This window comes from Mustela nivalis, assembly GCF_964662115.1.
Source record: "Mustela nivalis genome assembly, chromosome: 5".
NCBI lineage: Eukaryota > Metazoa > Chordata > Mammalia > Carnivora > Mustelidae > Mustela > Mustela nivalis.
The window spans coordinates 87,928,697-87,956,494 of NC_139024.1; the positions used below are offsets into that span (position 1 = coordinate 87,928,697).

General features: G+C 53.5%; 3 protein-coding genes across 9 annotated transcripts in view; 2 read left to right on the forward strand and 1 right to left on the reverse strand.

The window, feature by feature from the left end:
- CIMIP3 (ciliary microtubule inner protein 3) overlaps positions 1-6,968 on the forward strand; it is a 21,619-nt gene extending 14,651 nt beyond the window's left edge. For 6 of the 7 annotated variants that reach the window (XM_082733089.1, XM_082733088.1, XM_082733086.1 and 3 more), the window contains one exon: positions 3,040-6,968. In XM_082733089.1, the coding sequence (XP_082589215.1) occupies positions 3,040-3,369 (330 nt within the window). In that variant the 3' untranslated portion in view covers positions 3,370-6,968. Of the gene's footprint in view, positions 1-2,189; positions 2,293-3,039 lie in introns of those variants that run through there. The other variant, XM_082733091.1, reaches the window with a different exon arrangement.
- On the forward strand, positions 3,816-15,379 carry GUCA1A (guanylate cyclase activator 1A). Its single transcript, XM_082733095.1, has 6 exons — positions 3,816-3,965; positions 7,046-7,107; positions 8,746-9,524; positions 14,265-14,414; positions 14,765-14,858; positions 15,122-15,379. Exons 3-6 carry the CDS (start codon positions 9,324-9,326, stop codon positions 15,289-15,291), a joined length of 615 nt encoding a protein of 204 aa, XP_082589221.1. The 5' UTR covers positions 3,816-3,965; positions 7,046-7,107; positions 8,746-9,323; the 3' UTR covers positions 15,292-15,379.
- Positions 15,380-17,171: 1,792 nt separating this feature from the next.
- On the reverse strand, positions 17,172-27,537 carry GUCA1B (guanylate cyclase activator 1B; the record flags this gene model as incomplete). The annotated part of the gene is made up of 4 exons (XM_082733096.1): positions 17,172-18,141; positions 18,817-18,937; positions 20,469-20,618; positions 27,331-27,537. 4 exons carry the CDS (start codon positions 27,535-27,537, stop codon positions 18,014-18,016), a joined length of 606 nt encoding a protein of 201 aa, XP_082589222.1. The 3' UTR covers positions 17,172-18,013.
- Between the last annotated feature and the right edge of the window lie 261 nt (positions 27,538-27,798).

Below are 27,798 nucleotides of genomic sequence, written 5' to 3' on the forward strand. Positions count from 1 at the left end.
ATCCCTGGATGTGCTGAAGGCTCTGGGTGACCCCACTCCAGGGCCCCAAAGTTTGCTGTAGCAGCCACTGAGGCATAGCTGACAGGTGGACCTAGGGCAGGAGGGCCTCCAAGGCAGGGCCTGGGCAGGGCCAGAGGCAGGGCAGGGGTGGGGTGGGAGCATTCCAGCCCTGGTTCCCGCACTAAGTAGTCTTCGCTGTGGGACTTCTGCAGGTCCCCATTAGCAAAACTGTTGCCCTTCCCTCCGTGGGTCTCTGGTCAGACACCCCCAGCCATTCTGAAAGCACATGCTCCTGTCACTCCTGACAAGCCTCCCAAGCCCAAGGAGCAGGGACCAGATGGCTGAGACCGGAGGCTGGTGGGCGCTGCAGGTCCTCATCTCCACGGCCGTGGGCTGAGCCCTTCTGCAATGTCAAGGGGACCGGAACCCCACATCCTCAGAAGCATACTTCCTACGCTGAACTTCCTGCATGTCCAGTACTGCCCCACAACAAAGAATTCTCAGTGCCCAGGGTCCATGGTGCTGAGGGCAGGACGCCCCGCACTATAGGGCTTCGTGAGTGTGCTTCCACTTGTGTTATTTGCACACTCGGAGTCTGGCCTATAAGAGGAGTCATTTTGAATGAGTGACTGCGTGAGGCAAACAAGGCTACAGCCTCAGGGGTGCTAAGCAAGGGTAATGCCAAAAGCCAGCATTCACAGCCCTGTAGCCTTCCTGCCCACTGGGGAGGTCTGGCTGCCCTTGCCCTCAGCGGCTCCCCTGCTGCCCTTGACGGAACAGAACGTGGGTAGACCCACACGCCCCTCCCCGTAGACATAGTAGGCATGGTGGGGCGTAGCGTGTGGACTGCGGGGTCAGGCAGGCCTGGGTTCAGTCACTGGCCCTCTGTCCCTAGATGGACAATGACCCTCCTTACTACAGTTTGCTCAACTATAAATAGGACTGAGTAACAATATCTTCCTTAAAGGGTACTGGGAGGATTAGAAGAGATAATCCACATAAAGGGTTCGATGCTGTGCTCGCAGCAGGTGGGGAAGAGTGATTGTTGATTACTGGCATCGAAGCCCATTTCCGGTGTTGCCCCTCTGCTTGTAACACCCCCAACCCCGTCCCCGCTGCTGAGTCCAGAAGAGTGTGGGAAGGCTGCTGAATACTTGGTCGCCCCTCTCTCCAGCTCAGCCGTGTGCCAGCCCTGGGATAAGCCCCAGTGACACAAAGGCGACTAGGATGTGGTCCTGAACACTGCGAGCAGTTCACGAGCCATTGGAACACTCACGAGCCATTGGAACACTGGCAGGAGCCTGGAAGGACTGGGATCCGGGGTTAGGATGAGGCCAGCACAGCAGCCAGGGCAGCGAGAGGCCCCAAAGCATTCAGGGCCCTTGCTGACAGACTCAGAATTAGCTCCTCCTTGAAATGTGCAGTGGCCTCCTCCTAGTCCCAGCCAAGCAAATGACCACACCCCAAGAGGAGGGCCTGAAGGCACAGAGGAAGATGAGATCAGGGCAGGAGCTGCAGTGCCAGAGGCTTCCTGGAGGAGGTGTCAAGAGGGCTGCTGCCCTGGAAGGGGAAGTAGGATTTTGAAAGGCAAAACTGACAACACACACATTCCTGGGTAGGGACTTTTAGCACCAAAGCCTGCTTGGGAGGAAGGCCCTGGGCAGATGTGAGTTGGGCAAGTAGTTTGTAAATTAAATGCAAAAGAGCGTGCAGCATCTCTCCAGTACAGGGATTTCCTCTGGAAGATGGCAGTTCTCTGGAGCTGGGGGTTCCCTCCCAGGGCCCCGGGGGCTGGAGGGCTGTGAGGCCTGGCAGAGTGGAAGTGGGTTCTCCTCGCCTCTGTGTCCTGGAGGGGCGGGACAGAGCCAGCCTGACACACAGGCATTTCGTCCTCTGGGTCGTGCTGTCATGTCTGTGAAGGTCCCCAGTACAACGGGCATCCAGTACCTGGGAGATAGTGTGGGGTCAGAGGTGAACCGAACACTTGGGTGTCACGAAAGCGGCAACGGAGGAGTAAATAAATGGCACTAGACCTGATGGGCATGGCCCTGGGGGCCTCCTGGAGGAATAGACCTCCGTGCCCCATCAACCAAGAGTGGTGATTATGGAGAGCCGTGTTGACACCTCGTAACAATGAGAGGCGTTCTAAGATAGAACGGGTGGACTGGTTGGAATGGGGACTGCCCCTCGCTAGAACCCAGTTCAATTGGACCAACATTTATTGAGTGCTCACTAAATGCCTTGTTCTGGAGTGAAAGAAGGAAGAGGATCTGGGAGGCTGTTATGTCAAGGGTAAGGGCGAGGGAGCACTGCCCTTAAGGAGCTCACAGCTGGAAGGGAAAGAGAATCTCCCTGACTGATGGGGAGCCGGGGGCATGCTGGGCTGGGGGAAGCACCTGAGCAAATGTCCAGGGGCTTTGAAGGACCAGGTGCCACCAGGGGTGATGGGCAGGAGGTCTGGCAAGAGCACAGGTGATGGGAACCCCGTCCTTAATGTCCTTGCCTTCAGGGCTGGCAGTACAGAGCAAAAGATGCTTTGAGGAGGAGAGCTACACAAGTTGGCCATTGATATGGAAAGATTCATTTGGTGTGAGTGTGAAGCCCAGGCTGAGAGGTCCGAGATGGGCCCTGGGGAGGGCTTGGTGGGAAGCCGGAGGAACCCTGCAGGAGGATGGAAGCCTGGTGGGAGTAGTGGCAGAGGAGGGCTGGATGAGAACCATATGGAGGACACTGACAGCCGTACATGAGGGAGAGGGGTGAGGGGTCACCTTGGCTTCTGGCCTCTGAGCTGGCAGAGGCCTCTGAGAAGCAGGCTGGGGTCTGCACAAGCCAGGGACATGTCAGGGGACCCTGAAGGCCACTCTCCCTTAGCTGGAGCTGTCTGGCTCCATGGCCAGCAGAGCTGTCAGCCAGAACCAGGCTGGCTCTAGAAGCTTCTGACTGGTGGCACCTTGCCCCTCATCCCACCCGTGGCCATAGCAGTGGAAGCCCCAGTGTCTGATGCCTCAGCTCTCCCCTTCTTTCCTCCCTCCCCCCCAGAACTCAAAGAAACCCTCCTTACCCAGCCAGGAGCCGAAGACACCATCGGGCAAAAAGGTGAAGTCTCCATGCCCTCCCCTGTCCCGGTCATGGAAGCAGGACCGCGAGCAGACGCTGGCGGCGGCTTACGTGCCAGTGGTGGTAGACCCAAGGGGGCAGAACCTGGACAAGCTCAGGTTCAACTTCTACACCTCCCAGTACTCCAATTCCCTGAACCCCTTCTACACCTTGCAGAAGCCTACCTGTGGCTACCTGTACCGAAGGGACACTGACCACACCCGCAAGCTCTTTGACGTGCCTCCTGCCAACCTGGCCTTGTGGCGCTCCTAGGCACCCACCAGGCAGCAGCCCCCGCCTGCACCTTTTCTTCCGCAATCCTGGGTCCCAGGCAGGGGGGATGGGCTGCCTGTTCCAGGAGGAGTGGACTGAGCCTGGACTAGGAAAGCTGTGCCATGCCGAGTGTCAAGGATGACAAAGGGAGGTCCCTGTTCTTGGCAGCAATTAAAGTTGGTCCTTCCTTTCCCCAGCATCTGAATGAGTGGCTGCTGGTGGGTAAACCGAGGCCATAAGGTTGTTGTACAACAGGTCAAGTCCAGAGGTGCCTGAAGACTTGGAAGGACTTGATTCGCAGCCCCCTCTCCTCAAGAGTGGCCTCCACACCCCTCCAGAACCTGAGTCCTGGTAAAAGCTGAGGCTGGCCACACCCTCCCCATAGTCGAAGCTTGGCAACCGCTCCAGAGTCAACAAAGAGAAAAGTCAGCTGACTGTGAGCCACCGGAAAATGGGGAAGCCATGCAGGGCGAAACCCAGTCTCTGGGGAGGCCTCCTCTGCAGTCTTAGACCAAATCAGCCCTTCTGCAGTTCGTTGCTGGGCGGATGGATTTCCCATCTTGTTTCCCCTCTGGTCCGGAAGAGCTGACCCTGAGGTTAGTCGGGCTCACAGGCCATGCTTCCTGAGAAAGAGCGATGAAGGCAGAGGGCGCTTGACCCCGTGCAGTCCTGAGGGCGTCCCTGGCCGCTCTGGGACCCAGCGGTATTCTGGAATCAGATCAGACGGGCCTGAGGGGGCGGACGGCGGGCCTCTCCTCCCGAGTCCACAGCTGGTGACTCTGTGTTGGTGACTGCTAAGACCAGCAAACACCTGCAAATTAGGGTTTCTCCTTTCCAGAGAGCCAGTTGTAAAGTGTCGGCCAGCACGTCACTGGGTGGGCCCAGCAGACTTCATCCTAGAGGTCACCGCTCATTCCGGGGAGGGGGGGCGGGCAGGGGTCGCGGGTACTGGTGTACCCAGGGGAGCATCCTTCTGCAGTGGAAGAGAGAGGGGCCGGTGTGGGATGGAGGGACAGGATTCTGGAGACCCAGACACGCCACCAAGGCATTGGCCAGGACTCCCTGGATGCCTTTCTCTTTTCAGAGAAAGGATGCCCTTTCCCTGAAAAGAAGAGGGTGGGAAGGGAAGAAGGAGCCCCCCCCCCCAAAGGTCCCTCACAGGACAGAGTCTAGGTTTTTCTGTTTGTTGGCAGTAGGCTCTCTCTCAAAAGCCAGAGGCTTTCCTTCAGTGCCTGGCGATCCTTGGCTGGAAGCGGGCCCTTTGGCCTCTGGACCGGGTCGCTCCTGCCCGATTGTCAGTGTTGGAGTTGCCGGCCTGAGAAGGAGCTGGGGGTCTCTTCGTGTGCGAATTCTCCCTTAACTCCCAGTTTCTAGAGCGACCTTTCGCTCTTCTCCAGCCTCTTGGTCCAGAGCCCCAGAATAAGCGACAGCCGGGGTTGGGGGAAGGAGGACCAGAGATGTCCGTCCTGCTGCCTTGCAGAGCCGTCTGGGGAACTTTCCACCTGGCCACCTTTTCCTGCCCCTGCCTGTCCTAACCCCAGCTTCCAGGGCACCTTCTGCACCCACGCCCGAGCCCGCAGGCTTCTGAGGCAGACACAGGCACTGCGTCCGGACCATCCACCTGCCCTCTCGAAGTGTTTGAGTTTTGACTTTCTGCCCTGAGACAGTTACCCCTTGTCCATCTGCCTTCTGTTGTCCAGAATTTTACTAGAACCTCTCTCCTGCTGCCTTCTTTCTCTTTGTCTCTGTGGGTTGGTAGGTTTAAAATTATTGCCTTTTTTGTTGGAATGGAGATACATTCAAGTGTTCAGCCTAGGTGTAAAGAAAAGTCAAACATCCACTCCATCATCCAACAGACCCTTGCTGAACACCTGAAGGCTGGGTCCTTAGGCTGCAGAAATGTCTGAGAACCATCTCTGCACCCCCAAAACCTAAGAACCGGGTGGGCTGAAGTGGGGATGGGGGTGGGGGCCCAGCATTTTCCCTTCCCCAAGGGACTAATGCCCTTGCCTCTCCCCTGGAGAATGGTCTCCCCCTTGAGGTTCACCTTGGTAGAGCAGCCTTCCAAGGGACTTTTTTAAAGAAGCTGACCCAGGTCCCACGTGGGTGTGGGTGGGATCAGTCCAGAAGGCAAAGACCCAGTGCTTAGGGCTCTGATCTGTTTCTGTGGGGGTGGAGAGTGGCGGCCAGGCAGCCTTGGAGGGGGATGTTTAGGCCTGGGACGGCTGCCCCCCGATCTCTTCCCAGCCCGGTTTCTGCCTCCGCACACCTGTGCCAAGCGCTCCTTCTCCCTGGAACGGCTCAGCCAAGTGGGTCTTCTCACTCGGCTCTTGGCATCTGTCCCAGGAGGGATTCCTGAAGTCATGAAGCAGCCTGGGGAAGCCCCCAGGCCTCTGTCTGACGTGCCCACCACAGTGGGTGTGCACTTGGCCCCTCCATACCTCTCTGTGCGTTCACCTCTTCCTGGAGGCTTTGGTGTGGACCCCAGCCCTCCTGACCTGGCATCCGTGTCTGGGCGAAGAATGGAGAGCGGGACTGAGGGAAGCCACAGAAAGGGGAGAAGCTGGGCTCTGGGCTGGGGAAGTGGGCGGATGTCATTCCCACCCGGGGTCTGAGAGAAAGGATGGGGGCCCCACATCCAAACATCCTGACCCCTGTCACTAGAATTGTCCCTGCAGACGGGCCATGGAGTCAGGGCTGGAGGGCTCCTCTACATCGACCCCCACCCCCTCAACCGCCGGGCCTTCCTCAGAGATTTAAAGGCTTGGGCTAAGAGCGTGATGGTGAGGGGAAAATTCTGGTGCCACCACTTGGAATTTCTGTGAACCTCAATGATTTTTCTGTCCCCAGTTCCTCTTGGGTCACGTGGAAATAATCCCACCCTACAGGGCCATTGTAAGCCTCTTCCTTGAGCATAGCTCGGTGCTCTGAACACAGGAGACACTGGATGGAGGCTCCGTCCTGCTCCAGCCTTCTTGAATTCTTCCTTTAATCAAGCACGCGTGCATTCACTCACATTTTACTGTGCTCAGGCCCCTGTCGGTCAGGTGTCACCCTCAGAAAGATAACTTTCTGAGTTTCTGAGTCAGTGTTTAAGGAATGGAGTGTTTGCAGAGAAGGGGGCATCGCTGAGGGACAGTGACACGCCCAGAGAGTGGCCACAGAGGGCAGCCCATCTTGCTTCCAAACCTGAGTGGTAAAGGGAGGTGGCTTTACCAGAGGAGCCCAGGGAGAATGTTCCTAGGAGCTGTGGTTGAAGATAGAGAAACCAGCCAAACCACCTCTCTCCTATTACCAGCTGGTGTCCTTCCACGGCTTCCCAGGCATGAACCGCCGGGAGCCAGATGGCAGGGGAGCCCGAGTGAGTGAGTCTGCAGGGGTCAGCTTCCAGGAGCTCAGAGCACACAGAAAGCTGTAGAATGAGTGGGGAGGGGGCCAACAGGACAACCAGCAACACAACCATGCGGAATTCAGGTACTAGGTCCGGAGCAGGAGCAAGAGATGAAGAGCACAGTGGCCTCTGCCCCAAGTTCCTGAGGACAGGCTGACAATACACAGCTGCTTATAATCCAAGAAATAAATGAACATTATAAATGTTATAGAAGCGTGGACATTGTCATAGATGTGAAAGTGACCCCCGTGACTTCCATCTCCTGCTCTTTCTGCCTTGCCACAGTCCTCCTGCTTTGGCAGGGGGGAGACCCATGACTTGCAGCTCACCCACGGAACGTGCCAAAGGTAATGGGATGGCATCGCCTTGGGTAGGTACCCTATGTAAGCTTCCTCTGTAGTGGATTGGAGAGTGTCCTTGCTGCTTTATGAAATAAGGAGCCACATTGGGGAGTCCATGGAACAAGGAACTTTGGACAGCTTCTAGAAATCGCAGGCAGCCTCTAGGACCCGAGAGCGGCCTCCAGACAATATCTAGCATGAAGCCAGAGCCCTCAGTCCGAGAGCCAGGAAATGAATTCTCCCAAGCACATGAATGAGAGGGAAGTGGATTCTTCCCCAGTCAAGCCTCCAGACTCAGACACAGCCCAGATGACACCTTGATCCCTGCCTTTCAAGACGCGGGACAGAGGACCCAGGGAAACTATGCCCCGACTCCTGGCCCCCAGCAACTGTGGGATAATGTGTAGAGTTAGCAGCCACTGACTTTGTGGTAATGTTAAAGCAGCGTAGAAAGCTAACATAACACATAAGCAAACAGTAGGCTGAGGCGAGAAAAACGAATTCTGCGGAGATTCACAGAGGAGGGTGTGTGTGTGCTCACACAGGAAGGGTGGGGAGACGATATGAATAGGGAGTGGTGGAAAGATGATTGTCCCCTCACCCCTGTGCCCTTCACCCCAAACCCCGAAGCTGAGAGGACTCCAAGAATAAGGATGCCAGCCTGGGCCCACGGAGTTCACCAAACCCGGCCTAGGGTGCCCTGTGTTCATCACTTTGGGCAGAGGAGAGGCAAAGCAGTCCTATTCAGTTTCTTTTTCTAAAACAGCTCTCGTCTCTTCTTATGAGTAATATGAGTTCGTTATAAACCACTTAAAAATATGGATAATTTTTATTTATTTTTTTTAAAATAGTTTATTTGACAGAGAGAGGCACAGGGAGAGAGGGAACACAAGCAGGGGCAGAGGGCGAGGAAGAAGCAGGTTCCCCGCTGGGCAGGGAGCCCGATACAGGGCTCAGTCCCAGGACCCTGGGATCATGACCTAAGCCAAAGGTAGACACTTAACGACTGAGCCACCCAGATGCCCCAGGTAATTTTTAAAAAGCAAAGATTAAAATTTCACTGGTGATGTCATGACCCAGGTTTGAGCCTTGTTAACGAGTTGGCTGCTTCCTTCTAGTTCCAGATATCATGAACACGACAGTGTTGTGTGACAGGGGCAACCCTCATCCTGGACAGGCACTATGCTTGGCCTGGGACATTTCTGGGATGAGTGGTAGCAGCTCACCATGCACCTGTGTGCTGGCGCACACACACACACACACACACACACACACCCCTCAGGCCACTAGGCACACACTCAATGTTCCCCATCCCCATGCCCTGGGAGGAGATAGTATCAAGTGTGGATCAAATGGAAGGCTAAATTCAAGCCTCTGGGGATGAGTCTCTGGGAATGTAAGAGTGTGGCCAGAAGAGGACCAGTGAGTGTGTGTGTGTATATATACAAGGCCGTGTGTACTTATACAGTATTACGTTGGAGGAGGCTCCCCCTGACTGCTCAGAACTCATCTTGGAAGCCCACAAACTCTGCATCACTCAGGTGTTCTTGTATATTAACTATCCCTGATGTGACCGGAAGCCCTTAATTGTGCTGCCCAAGTGCAGTGCACAGCCTGGATAACTGTACATAACTGTCCTGTCAGGAGCCCACAGTTGGCCCAGCTGTGGAAAAGGAACCAGCTCTATCTCACATGTACCTCAGTTCCATGTCTGAGGGCAGGAACCAAAAACATTGAGAACCCACTCAAAGCAGGAGAGGAGAATGGAGGTAATGGGATGAGAACAGCCACTGGCTCACCACCCACTCCGCCCTGGTAAGAAGGGATAAGGAGATTGCAAAATGGGTAAGAACATCCTCTCACCTATCAGCTCAAGGCCGTAATCCTGGGCCTCTGCTTCCCTAAGCTCTGTTCTATTTTCACTCCTCTTTACTACCCCATTGGCTGCGAGGGTTTAGTGGGGACTTAAGGCCGGTTCTCAGGCATCTTCTGGATTTGGTCGTGGGACTGCACAGCCCCCCATTACCTTTGTCCCTCTGCTCACCTCCTCCCGACATTTTCCTGCACTGTCTGATTCATCAGACCCTCTTTGCTGAGCTTGGGAGGCCTCCGGCCTCTGATCGAGGAGGGCCCAGGGTTAGAGAACCCAGCCGCCCTGTTGCAGGGGCTGCGGGGAATAGGATCTAGCCACCTGGGGCACAGGCCCCCCGCAGGCCTGGGAGATGGGCAATGTGATGGATGGGAAGTCCGTGGAGGAGCTGAGCAGCACCGAGTGCCACCAATGGTACAAGAAGTTCATGACTGAGTGCCCCTCCGGCCAGCTCACCCTCTACGAGTTCCGCCAGTTCTTCGGTCTCAAGAACCTGAGCCCGTCGGCCAGCCAGTATGTGGAGCAGATGTTTGAGACCTTTGACTTCAACAAAGTGAGCGGAGGCCTGGGTGGGGGGCGCTGGAGGCCCGGCCAGCGCGGGGCTCGGGTAGGGGGTGCAGGGGCCGGAACATGGTGTCTGCTGGAGGAGGGGGCAGGCCTGTTGATGTATATGGGGTCCCTTTAGGGGGTCAACGGATCTCACGTTCATTGAGCACCTACTGTGAGTCAGGCACTGGTGGTTCAAAAAGGAACCAGACCCCGTCTGCACCCTCACCTTCCAGGCAAGAACAGAGGGGTCCACAGGTTAGGGTGTCAGGAGACCCAATCTAATGACTTCCTCTGCCTCGTCCACACACGCGTGTCTCGGTTTACTCCAGAACGGGTGTGAACACCTACAAGACAGTGGTCGAGCACTTATTAAGTGCTCAGGCCATACCTGGCGCTTTTGCCCAGGCCCTTAGAGGGTCCAAGAGGAAGGGGAGTGGAGAGGAGAGAGCAGGGTGATAAGCCTCTGGCCCCTGCTGGCTGGCACAGGCAGGCCCATGTTACATGAGCCGTCCCTGATGCTCTGGGGACAGGCCAGGCTGCCTGGCCACTGGGACGTCCAGGCTACGCCCGTCTCCAAAGTGCCCAGTGACCTCAGCTTACCTTCTCTTGAGTGGGTCTGAAGGTCTGCATGGTGGTCAAATGGTATTGTCCCTGAGTCATCAGCAGGACATGGGATGAGGACTTCCTGTCAGCTGGGGGGGTGGGCACCTAGGGGGGCTGGGCACAGTGAGTTAGGGCGCTTGGTTTTCATCAGCTGGGTGACCATGCACCCAGCCCCTCTCCCACAGCACCCTTAGCTCAGTACCCGCATCTTTCCCGGATGTTGAGAGCATGAGTTAAGATGCTTGTTAGTTTCCAGAGCAAATCTTTCATTGGTTTGGAGCAATTCAGTCAAGATGCCGTGGTAGAAGGACCCCTGGTCTCCCCGCCCCGTTGGGCCCCACCCAGGGTGTGCTGAAACTCTCTCACGTGTCCTCTTCAAGCTGGGGACACGCTGCCCAGAGCTTTCTCGGCCCCCCACTGCCCAGAGGGTTCAAACACCACTGTGGGCAGGGCTTCTAAGGACAGCTAGGGCTCAGAGGCTATTTAAAACTCACTAATATTTAGGGTCAAGGGGCCAAAGCAGATTATGGGTGTTGAGTCCCAAGCTCAAGGGCAGCATCCTGGAGCCCACAGGCTTTCCTGGAAGGGTTGCTGGGAACAGAGTGTTGCAGCCCATGGCATGAGCCCAGAAGGGATGGGCCGAGTGCTCCCCACAAGAAGGAGTAATTCCTGAACAGGAGAGAGGAAAGTAATGGTTGAGCCTCAACGCCTTACACTCAAACACACAGGAGTATCTCAGCTTCTCACCTGCTAAAGAAACCCTTGGGATCAAGACATATCTCCAGGAGGACCCCCTAAAATCACAAGGATGACACCAGGGAGGGACAACCCTCCAACTCTGTATTTGCAAGCATCGCCCCCTCTGTCCCAGACCTGACTTTCTTGATTACACCATGCACACCTTCACTTTAGGGCCTTTCTGATGCCTGGAACCCTCTTCCTCCAAAATTCTGCTTGGCTCACACCGCACCCCACCCCTTACAAGTCTCTGCCTAGAAGTCTCCTTCCCGCTGACACCTGCCCCAATTTCCTGGTTGAAACCCTGTTTAACTGGGGCTAGCCGCTACCCTTGCATTTCCTGTCCCACCACCCCCAGCACGTCTTATCTTCTAAGACGTGCTGAATAACACTTAGCCACTATGTTTGCTGTCTGTCTCCCCCACTGGAATGTGAACTCCAGGAGGACAGAGATTTTTGTCTGTCTGGTTCAGTGCTGCATCCCTAGCACTTAGAACGATGCCTGGACGTGGGTAGGGGCTTAACGAGTATTTGTTATCTGAGAAATCATGAGTTCTTTGGGCAATTCTGTGTTTTCTAATACACATGAACTTAAACACATAATTATTAAAACGAAGAGTATCTCTGTAACATTTAAAGGACCTCACATACTCCAACGGTGTAAATCCCACTTTGGGCACTATTGCCTTCCACCCATTGTCACGTGCGCAAAGCTATGGGCCTAGCAGGTCAGCGGAGAGATGGGACAATGGAGCGGGAAGTTCAATGGGTCTGTGCAAACGATGGCCTGTAGGCCTATTTTTGTAAGTGAAGCTTCAGTAGAACACACCACACCCACTTGTTTACACATCACCCAGACTGAAATACTTGTGATCTGGTCGTTTACAGAAAAGGTTGGCCAGCCCGCCCCTGAGTTGACAGGCAGCGAGATCCTGTGGACTGTGCTGGAAGGGCAAGGTTGAGGGAAGCAGAAGCTTGAGTGGGGAGTGTGCCTCGGTGGGGATAAGCGCCTTCAAAGGCGCTTGCTTCAAAGTTTTGCCTGGGCTCACACAGGTACACACAAATCGATGTAAATCTTCACCCCTGCCTCTGAGGCCCAGTGGGGTTTAGGCCACCCAGCTTCTAGCCAAGGCTTGCTCATTCACTGGTTGTGAGGTCTAATTCCTCCTCACAACAGCTTTCCTCCGAAAATGGGGACCAAACTCCCACCTCCCAGGGGTGGTCATGAGATTAAAGGAGGAAAGCAAATAAAACACTGAGCGAGAGGCACTAGAAAGAAGTTAGTGTCATTGTGGTATCATTATGGAATCTCACCCAAACCGAGGTCTTGAAAAGCAGGCCCTGTCATTCCCAGTGTCCAGCTGCGGAACCGAGACTTGTCCAAGGCTGCACTCTCCTAAGACATCAATTAGCTCTTTCTGGCACAAGAGCCCATACTTTTCCATTGCTCCTTTTTTGCCATTAAAAAAAAAAAACTATGAAAGTAATTTTTAAAATTATTCACTGTAATTATGTGAAAGCTCATTGTAAACATTTCCTACAGTAGAGAGAGATGAAAAATGAAAAACCAAAGTGTCCTTGTTCCATGACCTCTTACCCAGGGGAGACCTCCTTGGCCATTTTTCTTGCTTCTCTGAGTATTGTGGCAAGGGAGGCCTTGCTCTGTTCTGAGGACAGCCCCGGGCATGGGTCGGGCAAGGATGGAATGAGCTAAGGCTTATGTGAAAGCCTGTGAATACAGGGAAGCACCACACGAATGTTCACTATGACCTCAGCACCCACTGTGGGGCTCGGGCTCATCGAGACCTCACCTGAGGCCTGGGGCGGGGGGCACAGAGCCAGACCTCAGAGGCCATCCTGCCCAGCCTCTGCCAAATCTTTAATGACAGTGCTCCAGCCTCTGCTTGCATGCTTTCAGTGACGGGGAGCTCATTACCACACCAGGCTGGCCCATTTGCCAGCAGCAAATCTGCCTGTTAGAGGTCTTCCTTCCGACCCCAAACGTGCCTCTGGGTAACTTCCCAGTTCCAGAGCCGGGGTTGTGAGTAAGTGGAGGAACAGGGGCTGAACTCCAAGTTCACATGCTGAGCCTGTGCTCCTTAGGAGGGCTCAGCCTTTCTGTAAAGCACAGACTTCCCTCTCCCAGCCTCACTCGGGGGCGAGATGGGCAGAGGCAGGCCTATGTTCCCCACTTCCCTGAACCCCCCGCCCCGGTGGGACTGACAGGGTCAGACAGTGGGTCAGCCTATGAAATTTGGGGAGCCCTGGAGCAATAGCCCCCAGGCATGTCTTGTGCCACCTGCTTGCATGGTCAACCCCTCTCAGACTGAAGAGGGCATCACCTTTCCCAGGAAGCCTCCTTGAGCCTCTCCTCTGGTCTCTGTCCTGGCAGAGCTGGGTGATCTTGTTCTGGGATTCCATAATGTCCCGTCCACATGTGCTGTCACTATATTTCATCACACTGGCATACTGATCTCTCTCTCTCTCTAAGATTTTTAATTCATTTATTTGACAAAGAGAGAACGCAAGTAGGCAGAGCTGCAGGCAGAGGGAGGGGGAGAAGCAGGCTCCTCGCTGAGCAGAGAGCCAGATGCGGGACCTGATCCCACAATGCTGGGATCATGACTCAAGCTGAAGGTGGGGATTTTATCGACTGAGCCACCCTGGTGCCCTAATGATCTCTTTATAGAAACAATTCTAGTACGTGTAGTAAGGGTTGCCATTTCCTCAGTGTTTATTGTACATCAGGCAGTGTTGAGTGCTTTAGACATATAAATTCACCCACTCCCACCGCAGTCCCACAGAGGTAGGTACTATTAGAATTATGGATGAGGAAATGGAGGGCCAGAGACACTGAGTGCTTGCCCCAGATCCCACAGCTTTGAGAGGGTGAAGGCAAGATTCAAACCTGCATCCCAGTACTGCACTCCCATCAGGACCGGGGTCATATCTTACTGAGTTTTGAAGCCTCTATCACTGAGCATAGTAGGTGCTCAGTGAAGTTTGAAGAATAAAGGGAAGAATAAGACAGGTGCTCCGTCCTCCCTATCTACTACTTGCCCTCTCCCCAGCTCCAAAGACCCCAACTTTCCCTGGCAGTTTGTTCCTCTTCCTTCACCAACACATCTTGCAACTGGAAGGGCTCCAGTTGGAGAATCACAGGGGAGCAGCCAGTGACCGCTGGCACCAAAATGCCAGTACAGAGAGAACACCACCATTTACAACCCGGGAGACGGGTGGTTTACCAAAGCTGCTGGCAGCCTCTGGGGCAGGCTTGGTGGGCTGCCTGGAGGCGGGGACAGAAGTGGCAGGACTGAAGCAGGAAGGGCACGGGGATCCACGGGGGCTTGGCCTTCCTGGGGCCTCTGGAGATCGGGCTCAAGGGGCTGTGCCTCCCGCCCAGGACGGCTACATTGACTTCATGGAGTACGTGGCTGCGCTCAGCCTGGTCCTCAAGGGGAAAGTGGAACAGAAGCTGCGCTGGTACTTCAAGCTCTACGACGTCGATGGCAATGGATGCATTGACCGCGATGAGCTGCTCACCATCATCCGGGTAACTCCAGGTGCAGAGGGCCAGGCTGGGGCAGAGGCAGCAGCAGGGCCCACCAGAGCCGACAGGCAGCCTGAGGGCCGGCAGGCGTGATGGGTCTTCAGCAGGAAGAACTGCAGTCTCAGAAGGGGGCAGGGTTGGGACTGAGCGTCTGGCGCAGGGCTGGGGGTGGGGGGAGGAGTGTGGGTGGGATGGGTAGCATGACCCGGCCTCAGGCAGTCCAGCCTCTGGGCCTCCATTTTTCCATCTGCACGGAGACAAGCTCTTAAACCCCAGTGCTGCCTCTAGAGCCCAGTCTGTTGCTCTGACACCACTGAGGCTGAGCTAGGATGGGTCCTCTCACTTCTCCCCAGGCCATCCGAGCCATTAACCCCTGCAGCGACTCCACCATGAGTGCCGAAGAGTTCACCAATACAGTGTTTTCCAAGATTGATGTCAACGGGGATGGTGAGGAATCTGGGATGGGGACCGCTGTGGGAGGTGGGGGGCGTGGGAGAGGGGCGGGGCCTCTGCTGGCCACATCCTCCATCTGCCCCTGCCCCAGGCACAAGAGTAGGATTTTAGGGACCATTGGACCAGACCTTGGCTCTGGCTCCTTTAGCCGCCCCCCCCCACAGCCTCGCTTCCCCTCGCATTGGTTCTGCCCCCCTCCATGCTACCGGGAAGGGGGAGCACCCTCCTCCCCCTGACTCCCTTTCTCTGTACGCCAGGGGAACTGTCCCTGGAGGAGTTCATCGAGGGCGTCCAGAAGGACCAGATGCTCCTGGACACGTTGACACGGAGCCTGGACCTCACCCGCATCGTGCGCAGGCTCCAGAACCGCGAGGAGGAGGAGGGTGGGGAGGGGGCAGGCGGTGGGGAGACTGAGGCAGCCGGCTGAGCCCACTGCTGGGCTGATTCTGTACTGGGGAGGGGTCGTGTGTTGGTGCCTAAGGTCGTCACTGTAATACTAGATGTGGTCTGCTGAACTCAAAGGCTCAGCTCCCCTCTTTGGGGTGTGGGATGGGTGGGCCAGAAGGGCAGGGGTGGGAGTCTGAAAGGATGGTTCCTGAACCCTGTGCATGACTCAGCTGGTGGTGACTGCCCCTCCTGGGTGACCCTCAGGGACTTCCCCAGCTTTTCCCCAGTGAGATGCTCCAGTCCCCCTATTTCGGAGCTAGGCTTTCAGGGACCCTGATGGAATCCTACAGATCGGGTGCTGCAATCACACACCCAACCTGCACCCCAGCACCAGAGCCTACTTGTATGGTGTGTTGATTTATTCCTCCCTTCTGCAAGCATTTATCACACACCTCCTTTGTAGGAACACTAGATGTTGGACACACCAAGAAGAGAATCCCTAAGGAACTAACAGGCTAAGCATTAGTATAATAAAATATGGGAAGAGAAGCTAGGATACTACAGAAAGTCCTCATTTATCCAGAGGAACTCTGTCTTTGTTCAGAAGTGATAGCACAGCACCCTGACTTCCCGCGCTGGCCCTGCATTGGCCTGCAGGGCCCTGGGGTTTCCCACAGCTCTGTGTCTCACTGCCTGTGGCAAGTGTCCTGACCACCCCCCCCCCCCGGGTCTAACTTAAATCCCTCTTGCTGCAGTGATACTTGACACCAGTTGGGAAGTGGGGCAGGCAGTTAGTTACCGGTGGGCCCCATTCCCGTTTTTTGCATGCCCCAGCTCTGGGAATACCTCTCCGAGAACCTGGGGAGAGACACAGGCTGGAGCAGCTGGGCTTATTTTTGCAAAGATGCTCCTTCTGGGCTTTGAGACTTTGCTTCTGCTGGGTGTGGGGGAAGGACAAGGAGTGAATAAAAATCCAAGGATAGGAGAGAGAAAACAAGAGGCAAGAGGAATGAAGCTCCAGCTTGCTGAGAGGCACCCTCTCGCCATGGGGAGGGGGTCGGGGAAGAGAGGGTCCTACTAGTAATCACTGGGACCACCTCAGGCTGGTAAGTCAGCCAAAACCTGAGCACAGACCTGGCAGGAAGGTGGAGATCAATGCCCTGGGCAGCCTGGAAGAAAAGGGAGCTGACATTTCCACGTCTTCTCTTGGTGGTTGCCTCTTGGGAAATCCTGAAGGTGGGAGGTGGGAGTTTATTTGAACAGAATTAGGACATTTCCCCAATGTCAGGCCCACACCACCTTCCTGATGTTTGTTTGGGCTGATCTGTGTCCACCTTGATTACTATTCTTTTTTTTTTTTTTTAAGATTAAAAAAAAATTATTTGACAGAGAGTCAGAGATCATAAGTAGGCAGAGAGGCAGGCAGAGAGAGAGAGAAAGGGAAGCAGCCTCCCTGCTGAGCGGAGAGCCTGATGCGGGGCTCGATCCCAGAACCCTGAGATCATGACCTGAGCCGAAGGCAGAGGCTTTAACCCTCTGAGCTACCCAGGACCCCCTACTATTTTTTTTTTAAGGTTTTATTTACTTATTTCACAGACAGAGATCACAAGTCAGAGATCACAAGTAGGCAGAGAGGCAGGCAGAGGGCAGGGGAAGCAGGCTCCTTGCCCAGCAGAGAGCCTGATGCGTGGCAGGATCATGACCTGAATGGAAGGCAGAGGCTTAACGACTGAGCCACCCAGGCGCCCCTAAAGGAAACTTTATATGAATATCATGCCTAAGAAACTGCAGTTCAGTAGGTGAGTTTTATTTTTCATCCATCAACATAAAAACACATCTCTTCAAAGACATTCCTGTTCTGAGTTCCTCACTGCTCCCCCCCCCCGCCCCCGCCCAGTTCAACCAGAACAACTCCCTTTAAATCTAGTTTGTACACTGAGGCTACACATAGAGTTGTATGACAAAATAACTTCACATCTAAAAAAATAATAATAATAAAAAAACCGCCTGGTTTGTCCAACTTGCTCAGTGCACAGAGACGATAATTGAGGTTAGGGAGAGAGAAATGGCCATCTTGGGTCAATGGGAGAGGCAGGTGTGGGATGAGGGGCAGGGAGGGGGAGAGGAGGTTTGTGTGGGTGTGTGGCTGGAGGAGCCACACCGGGGCAGAGCTGAAACAGCTCCTTCGAGCACAGCCCATCCCTCTGAGGACAGAGGGCCTGGAGACCAGCGCCTTACTGGCTGAAATGTTCCCTTGCGGACACCCCTGGTGAAGACAAGTTGGAAGGGGGAGGCGAGAGACCTCCCCATGAACTCCTTAGGATCCAGGACTCAGGCCCAAGTCCTATTTTTTCTTCAGATGCGACACTTTCCAGCCCCCGGCTTCCCACTGTGGGGGCAGTCTAGGGGACCCCCATCCCTCAGTATTCCCCTGCTTCCAGGTAGGAACCAGGTAGGAAACTGTGGACGCCCCACAACCACCCAGCCGAAGCACACTTTCCCCAGAAGCAGCTGAAAGGAGAGAGAAAGCCGGTTCTCCTCGCCTCCCGGGTAAATCCTGCCCTCGGACTGTGTCCTCTCACTTTAGGCCAAGAGCCCCTAGCCACCCGCCTCGGCCCAGTCCCTTTCATAGGGGGGCGCCAGATAAGAGTGGGCACAAGCAGGCTGAGCCAGGGACCCTCTGGCTCTTCGGGAAACCTGGTGAGCCTGGAGTCCTGGAGGGGCCTGTGGACACATACTGGGCTCCCAGGACCCCCGACTCCTCAGAACATGGCACTTTTCCGCCTCTGCTGAGAGATCCAGCCACTGGGGTTCACGTCCATCTGCAGCATCTTCATCACCCACTTGTCCCGACGGGCACCTTCCATGAACTCATTCAGAGACAGCTGGCCTGAGGGAGGGGTAGGAGAGATGGTGGTGCGGGAGGGTGAGGAAATGGGGCTGGGGGCAAGAGGAGAGGCCTCCACTCGCAGCGGGCAGCCTCTCAGACAAGCTACACCTCTTACACAAATGAGCCCGCAGTCTGGGGCCCACCAGGCCGGTTAATTCTCCCTTCTCCCAGAGTCTCCTGGAAGCTTCCAGGATTCCTTAAAGGGACTGGCTTTGCAAATGAATTTGTGTTTACTTTGGCCCCTTCAAAATGCTCCTGAGGGCTCTTCTGGGTGTGTTCCCAGTCAGCCGGGGGTGTCAAGCCACAGGGCAGAGGGCCTCAGTAGCCTGAATGGGGGCCTACCCCATGCCTTTCTCTCAAACACCTCCCCTCATTGATTCCTCGGAATTACTATTCTCCCCATTTTCCAGATGAGGAAGCTGAGTCCAGGCCGAGTGGGGAAATGGCTTGCCTGACTCCTGAGCTCCTACTCTTTCACAGCGCTCTGCCCAGCTTCCATCAGCGGTTCTGGTGGGAGCGTCCATCCCTCTTTCCAACCTCACGAGCCAGTGACACCCCTGTTACGTCATGTCCTCCTCTCTGCCCACAGCTCACAGATGAGGAAACCGTGGCTGGGAGGTGGAGGGCCTGGGGGTGCTGTGGAGTGGGCCGCCCCCCACCTCTGCCCCCCATTACCGTCTCCATTCTCATCCAGTAAGAGGAAGATTCTGTCCACCACCTCCTCAGGGGTGAGCATCTGTCCCTGCCGCTCACACTCCATCTCCACCCTGCAGGCTTTCTTCAGCTTGTAGATCGCCTGTGAGAGAAAACCAGGCTGTGGGCCTCCCCACCCATACCACCCTGAGAGCTTGCGTGCTCCCTCCCTCTTGCTGCCAGGACCCCAGGCCCTCAGCCCTGCATCCCCAGCACTGTCCACCCTCCGCCGCCAGCGGGTGCATCTTAGGCCCACAGGACCCAGACCCTAATAAAAACTGACCCAGCCTAGAGCCTAGTTCCAACTGCGTGTCAGGCCTCACAGGCTCCCTCAGCCTGATGCCAGTGGCTTTTCCCCTGTGAGCATCTGAGTGAACCCAAAACCCTTCGGTGAGGGAGGTACCCTGCTCTGTGGTGGTCTCAACTCCACTTGACACACAGGGAGAGCCCGAGAGGAGAAGAGCATGGAGTGTACTTATGGGCGTGTGTGTAACATAGGATGATGGGAGATACGGGGGTTTGGACTGGAGGGAAAAACAGGTTTTTCCTTTGCCCTGTGTTCCCTCCCTGTGAGGCACCATTGGTGAAGGGAAGTGGTGAAGACACAGAGACATGTGAGGGTTTTCCTCAGTTCCCTGACAGGGTGCTCTGCCTATAGAGGCCTGTCTTGTCCGCCCCAGGGTCTCACAGCCCAGCATGGCACCTGGGACACGGTGGGCCCCACAGACAGGGTCTGGGAACCCCGGAGCTACAGCCAGCCCCAGCACCTCCTGGGAGAGATGAACTTGGGCAAACCACAGAACTACCCGGAGGGGACCCCTTTGTCTCTGACCTGGGTGGACAAGCCCTACTCGGGAGTACAGTTCTGGGGAGGAACAGGCTGATCGGGTCCAGTGTCAGTCCGAGTTATACTAGGGACGGTTTCCTCCTTGCTCATTCTTGCTGTCAGTGTGGTTCATCGTGCAAAGAACCAGCTTTTGGTTTTGTTGACTTTTCTTCTCTATGTGTTTGTTTCCTATTTCATTCATTTCTGCTCTTTAGTATTTCCCTTCTTCTACTCTCTGGGTTTAATTTACTCTTCTTTTTTCTCAATTCTTCTTTTCTTTCTTTCTTTTTTTTTTTTTAAGATTTTATTTATTCATTTATCAGTGAGAGAGAGAATGAGCAGGGGGAGGGATAGAGGGAGAGGCAGACTCCCCACTGAGCAGGGAGCTGGTTGTCGGCCAGGGATCATGACCTGAGCCCAAGGCAAACTCTTAACTAACTGAGCCACCCGTGAGCCCCTGTTTCTTTTTTCATTTCTGAGATGACTTCTAAGATCATTGATCTCCAGCCTCTCATTTTCTGGCATATACATTTTAGGGCTAAAAAGCCTCTGCCAGCCTAGTGTTGGCAACATTTCCCAGTTTTGCTGTTACGTGTGCATCCCGTTCAAAACACTTGGTGTGCCTAGGTGTGATAGAATTTCTCTGATTTCTGGACTATCTGGGAGTGTGTTGCCTTATTTCCAAACAGATGGGGAATTTTTAGGTATCTTTCTGTAATTGATTTCTAGCCTAACTCTGAGATGGGAAAGCACCCTCTGATGGATTCCAGTGCCACTCCCCGCCCCCAGCTGCAGGGGCCCCTCTCACCTCCACAATGTCCAGCAGCTCCCGGCGGTCGATGCGGCCGTTGCAGTCCTTGTCGTAGATCTTGAAGGTCCACTTGAGTTTGTGCTCCAGGGTGCCCCTCAGCACAAGGTTCAGGGCTGCCACATACTCCAGGAAGTCGATGGTGTTGTCCTGCGGTGGGAGTGGGAAGGCGAGCGGTGAGGCCCATCCCGCCTCCCCCCAGGCGCCGTGGTGGCCCGATTCTGGCTGGTCCATCCCCACACACTCGGGGCTTGGCCTCCAGCCATCCTCCTGGCCTCTAAGGCTTCGCTCATGGGTGTTCTCCAGCCCAGCATCCTTGCCCGATCGGGCATCTCCCCACACTACCCACCCCACCAGGCCAGCTCAAGGGTCGCCTCCTCTAGGAAGCCTTCCTTCTCCGACTTCAGCACAGTGGTCTCTCTCACTCCCTCTTCTAGCATCCAGGGGCCTTCTACTCAGTTCCGCGCAGTTCGGGTCTCCCTCTGGGGCCTCACTCAGCCGTTGCGTGTGTGTGTCTCATTTTCTAGCTGTGTCATATGCTCCTGGAGAAACAAGGGGCTTCCATGGCCTTTGTCTCTCCTTTGTGCTTCGCACAGCGCCACTTCTGTGCAGTCAGGTCTTATGAATATGTATGAATCCACAAATACATGACTGACTTAATTTCAATTTGGGTCTAAGGCAGTTCTGGAAGATTAGAAAGCCACGCTCACACTAAAAATGTCCTTTGTCCTTTCATTCACTCTGAGCCCGAGGGAAGGCAGACAGGCCTTGGCTCCAGCTCTGTTGTGGTCTAGGCTCAGATGGGCATTACCCTTCCTGCAGGACAGGCCTCCTCCACCCCCACCCAGGAAGGGGCAAGGGGAGTCAGGACTCAGGAGGAAGGGGGGCACGCGGTCTGCCTCTGGGGTCACTGCCCAGGTCACCGAAATTCCTATCAAGAATGTGGTGACAGGGGCGCCTGGGTGGCTCAGTGGTTAAGCCGCTGCCTTCGGCTCGGGTCATGATCCCAGGGTCCTGGGATCGAGCCCCGCATCGGGCTCTCTGCTCAGCAGGGAGCCTGCTTCCTCCTCTCTCTCTGCCTGCCTCTCTGCCTACTTATGATCTCTGTCTGTCAAATAAATAAATAAAATCTTTAAAAAAAAAAAAAAAGAATGTGGTGACAATGATTCCAAAAGCAGCAAACGAGGCAGGGAGCACTTGCTTCTTGTTCTTCTAGGCCGATTGAGTTGGAGGTGAGAGGCTGCTGCTGGTGGTGTCTGCAGGGGGCTGGTCGGGCTGAGTTTTACAGGGTGCTCCCACTTGCAGGAGCTCCTGCTTCTGAGGGCGGAGACCTCAGCTCTCCAAAGCCAGAACCCAAGTCATCACTCTCCCGGAAGTGGCTGTCAGGCACAGGGCTTTGGAAATGACATCGCTGGCCCAGAGCACCCCTGTCCCCCTGGGCCCTGCCGCTTGGGAGCCCTACCCCCAGATCAAGGGGCGCTTCGGCAAGCAAGGTGTGAGCCACAGAACACAACAGAATATGAGGCAACTAGAAAAGAGCCTACTGACAAACCAAGAAGGAAGCAAAACAAGCCCGCCTCAACACCCCAGGTGTCTTACTCAACACCTTTTGTGGGATGATTTCTGGTCCCCCTACCTCCCACCGTGTATTTCTCTAATTGAGGTCAGACTGGAGCTATGGTTTTATCTCCTGGGTTTTTGTTTTAAAATGCCCCATGTCTTTAAAATTATTTGAAATCATTTTATCTTTTTGAGGGGTACTCTGCAGTCCCTCTTGCTGAACACGGGTTTAATATTTTGCATTATGCAACGAACATCTTTGTGTATAGGTAGGCTTTCTTAGATAGTTGGTAACTTTTTTAAGGTGCATTCTTAGCAATGATTGTTTTGGTCTCATTTTTCACTAGTCTTTAATGCACCTTGTGTGTAAGTCTGCCATTTGAGGTTTTGTCATACGTGTAGACAGGTGTAACTCAACCCGAGGACATTGTCTTGTGTTACTAGTCACATCCTTCTTCCAACTGTAACCCTCAGTGGCCGCTGAGCTGGTCCCCAGCACTACAGTGTCTCCACTTGGAGAATGGTATACACATGGGGTCACAGTGTGTAGCTTCAAGACTGGCCGCTTTCACTCAGCACAATGCCCTTGGGCTGCTCACTCAGCCCAAGCTGCTGAGCGCTTCCTTCTCTGCTGTTGCTGAGCACGAACCGCCCCTCGCTGTTCTCCTCACTCACCGAAGGTTATCTGGCTTGTTTCCATACACCCTCCCCAAGCTTTGTTGAGATATAATTGCAGATACAGCCTTTTAGAGAATGTTGTGTGAGTTTAAGATGTACAATGCGATGACTGGTGAGTTGTTCTTTCAAAGGCTATTTTCATTAGTAATTGTGTATTAAGCTTACTGAACATCAATCTTATATTTCTTTTTTAATAAGAGTAGAAAAAAATGTATGTAAAATGGCAGGTAGGAACCATCTACGTCACATACGTTTTCCCCCTTGGGTTTGTTATACCCACTTTATGGATGAGGAAGCTGAGGCTCAGAGGTTAAATAAGTTGCCCAAGGAAAACCCACCTAGGAAGCGGCAGAGCCTTTCAAGCTACAGATCTTCTCTAGTTCAAGTTGAAGAACTTTCCTTCTCCTCTCTAGAGTCTAATAGTCTCTTAGAGTCCAATAGACTCTAAGGCCTATTACGGTCTGAAAAATGAGCCTCATATCTAGCACCACAGAGAGAAAAACAAACCAGCAAAAAACGACTGACAAATCCTTACTCTCCAACCTATAGATTCTCCCACATTCTTTGTCTAGAACATTCTGTTCTCACAGCATCCTAAACTCCGCATGCTATGGTTTCCACAATGAGCCCTTGCGTCCTATGAGGCACACCATAGAGCGGTCCTTCCTGTGGGGTGACCTCACCTGTAATGTTTCTTCAGCCCCAGGACAAGTCCTGGGAAGCTCCCAGAGAGGACTAATCTCATCCTGTGTGCCCGGCCCTCGTCAGCTTCAATTACCCACAGAGGCAACGGGAAGATGATGGGAATAAATGCTTCTGTCGACTCAAGAGCAGGAGCAGAAGTGACAGGCGTGTGATCTGCTCTGTGGGATTAGCTGCCCCATTTCTCCCTGATTTGGCCGTATTTGCGCACCAGCCCTGACCCTACTTCAGGTTACATAAGGATCCCGAATGACATTTGATTTCACCGCCCTTTTCTTCCATCCCAGTGCATCACAGGGCAACCACTGGAGAGAAGAGTGTTACAGGGAGAGGCAGAGACAGGCGCTCCGACCTCATTGCCTCCTCCAGGCCCCCATTTCTATCCCCCCTGGAACTGACGTGTGAGCTAGATCTATGACTTCTCGATCTTACTTGCCTCAGAGAGTTCAGACCAATTGCCCAGAAATGAGACTCACTAATGTAAGAACAGTGCCAACACGGGGAGTGGAGATGGGTGTGGGTTTGGAGACAGAAACTAAGTGGGAAAAGAAAAGAAGGAGGGGCTCCATCTCTGACAGAGGAACTTAACAAATGTCTAGGAAAGCTCTTCCTTAGTAGTAGAATTCCAACTGATAAAGAAGGGATGGTAGAATTAGAAAATTATCGATGGGGGCACCTGGGTGGCTCAGTTGGCTAAAATGTCTGCCTTTGGCTCGGGTCCTGATCCCAGGGTCCTGGGATTGAGCATCACATAGGGGCTCCCTGCTGGGCGGGAAGTCTGCTTCTTCTACCTGCCACTCCCCCTGCTTGTGCCCTCTCTCTGTCAAATAAACAAAATCGTAAAAAAAAAAAGAAAGAAAGAAAGAAAGAAAATTATGGATGGATGCCAAATTTAGGAGATAAAAATCTGGGGGAACCACGGGATATTCACATAGTATCAAAGTATCTTCCTGTAAAATGCTTATTAATTACAGAGGAAAAATAGTAACTTTACAGTGGAGGAAACTGGCAGACACCATGTAACCAAATGATGGAAGTTAACCACTCAGCAATGGGACAGACCAACATCATAGGCCCCTGACATATGAGAAGGACGTGATATCACCTCTGGGGCACCTGTGCCAGAAACAGAAAACCTGAAACTAATCACAAAGCTACACTGAACAAACCCAAAGTGTGAGACCTTCTACAAAATTAATTGGCCTGCAATCTTCAAAAATGTCAGGGTCAAATAAAACAAAGAAAAGCTGAGATTAAAGATTCTGAATTAGAGGCTAAAAAGACTGGACGAGGGGTGCCTGGGTGGCTCAGTGGGTTAAGCCGCTGCCTTCGGCTCGGGTCATGATCTCAGGGTTCTGGGATCGAGTCCCGTATCGGGCTCTCTGCTCAGCGGGGAGCCTGCTTCCCTCTCTCTCTCTCTGCCTGCCTCTCCGTCTACTTGTGATCTCTCTCTGTCAAATAAATAAATAAAATCTTTAAAAAAAAAATAAAAAGACTGGACGAGTGAACACAATGTGTGATCAAACCAAAAAAAGAAAGAAAGAAAGGAAAGCAAACAAGGAAGCTATAAAGAACACATCACATGTCAATTTGACAAAACTTGAATATGGATTAAGACATGGAATTGGGTCAATGTGGAATTTCCTGATTTTAAAAAAATATTTATTTATTTATTTGAGAGAACGAGATAGAGAGAGAGAAACTGAAGCAGACTGCACACACAGCACAGAGCCTGACGCAGGCCTCCATCTCACCACCCTGAGATCATGACCTGAGCAGAGACCAAGAGTTGCACGCTTAACTGAATGCACCACCCAAGTGCCCTTGAATTTCCTAAGTTTGATCTTTGTATTAGGTAATTTAAGGGAACATCTTTGTTCTTAGGAAAAACACACTGAAATACTTAGTGGTAAAAGGGCATAATGTCTTCAACTTTCTCTAAAAGAGAACCACACACACACACACACACACACACACACACACACACAAAGCAAATGAGGCAAAATGTAAACAACTGGGTAAACTGTGCCTGGGAGTCACTTACACTGTTCTTCCAACTTGGTACAAATTAGAAATCCTATCAAAATAAAAGTTATAGAGACGCCTGGGTGGTTCAGTCGGTTAAGCATCTGCCTTCCACTCAGGTCGTAATTTGGGGGTCCTGGGATCGAGCCCCACATCAGACACCCTGCTCAGTGGAAGTCTGCTTCTGCCTCTCCCTCTTCCTCTCCTCCTGCTTGTGCTCTTTCTCTATCTCAGATAAATCAATAAAATCTTTTTAAAAAGTTATAGGGGCGCCTGGGTGGCTCAGTGGGTTAAAGCCTCTGCCTTCAGCTCAGGTCATGATCCCAGGGTCCTGGGATCGAATCCCACGTCAGGCTCTCTGCTCAGCAGGGAGCCTGCTTCCTCCTCTCTCTGCCTGCCTCTCTGCCTACTTGTAACTCCTGTCTGTCAAATAAATAAAATCTTTTAAAAAAATAAAAATAAAAAGTTATAATGATAGGAAAAAAGCAATCTATGCCTATCATGCACTAATTTGTAAGAAGAGATGAGGTAGCTATAAGGGGTACAGCCATATTACGCCCATGAAACTTGACAATCCCTTTTCAATCTTGAGCTGTTGTTGAACTGAATTTTTAGGTGGAGATGGGGAATACTGATATATTTATGATAGTAAGTCTTGTCACGTATGAGCTGTTTAGTTAAAAATCATTTTCTCTTTCTCAAAACAAAACAAAACAAAACAACACAAAACAACAAAACCAAAAACAAACTGCCTTCTGAGCAGGCACATTGATGGGGAGTCAGGACCCTTCAGTCTATGATCTTGGCCAAACCGTTTCACTTCCTTTTGTCCTGGTTGTGTTGACATTTAATTTGGATGATGAAGAGGGCTTCGATGGACTTGGACGGGGGAGCTTGGAGAAGTGTGAAACTCTGTCTGTGAGGGAGTTCATAGGGTTCATCTCTAAGGAGGTTTCTGTTGCCCTGAGGATGCTCACTGCACCCTCCCTTGCCCCTGACAGGTGCTGACTGGTCCCCGGGCCAAGGGCATTCCTGAAGGGCATTCCCAGCGACTCAGCCTAGAGAGTGAAGCTCTCCATGCATGGAAAAGCAGGGTATAGAGGCTTTCTCCAGATTGGTTATCTAGACCCAATAGCCGCCCCTCAATTTGGGGGACGGAAATAGTACTTGAGGCAAGTCTAACGATCTGAAGGATCACGGAGGCAATGGATGGGCAAGCTTCAATAATGAAGGGGTTTCTGTTTCTAAGTTCAATCTCCAGGGGCACACTTAGAGCATCTTCTCAGCTGTAGGTACCACTGGGGGGCTTACAGAAATCCTGTGGTTGGATAATTTCATGGACTCTTCCCTGACTTGGAGACTTGTAAAGGACTTTTGCATCATCCGTCTAGTCGCCCCATCAGCCCAGCACGCTGGGCGGGAAGACCTGACTGGTCTCAACTCCAATGACCCCAATGAGGGGGAGCGCACCGTCTATACCAAGCTAGCTCAGCCCTTTGGGACAGCTCTTGAGCTCCTTAACTTTAGAGTGACAGGGGCTCTGGCGAGTGTGAAAAACCAAGCCCTTAGGCTGTACAGCCTTGGTCAAAAACACTCAGATTGCAGACTGACGTTTGTGCCTTTCTGCCCAGCTTGCCTTCAGCTCTCAACAGGAGGAGAGAGGAAGTCAGGAAGAGTAGAGAGGCTGAGGGAGAGAAGGTGAGACAGAGAGGAGGGAAGGAAAGATGGGAAGTGAGAAGAGTGTGGGGGAGAGAGAGACAGAACAGGTGAACAGGGATTGGAGAGAAGAGCGGGACGGCTGGGGACGGGGCGCTCCCTCCCACAGGGGTGCTCCTTCCGCTCAAAGGGACATGAGCCAGGCAGGCTGGCTGCCAACCTCCCTTCAGTGCCTCCTTACCCCATTCTTGTCGAAGGCTCGGAACATGCCCTCTACAAACTCGGTGGCCTCCTCGTTGCCTGTGACCTTGAAGAAGCACTTAAACTCGTGCATGAAGAGAGAGCCGCTGGGGCACTCCACCACAAACTTCTTGTACCACTCCTGAAGCTGGGCCACGTCCATCTCACCGGCCGCCTCCGCCTCCTCCCAGCTGAACTGCTGCCCCATCTTGGCCTGGGGGGATGTCAGGGAGCCAGGCTCTGTGCCGCCTCCTGGGCTGCTGCTGACCAATGCCTTAGGAGAGGGTCCCCTGCCTGCCTCTCCTCTGCTCAGCCAGCCTCTTCCTCATCTCCTGGCGACTGAACACGATGGGCGGTATAGGGCAGGTGGCAGGGGGGTGGGACCAGGCCTGCTCAGCACCCTAAGATCATTAGAAGATTCCTCTGGAAGGTCTGACCTCCAGTCAGCTAAGCTCCCCCAGCCTCACCC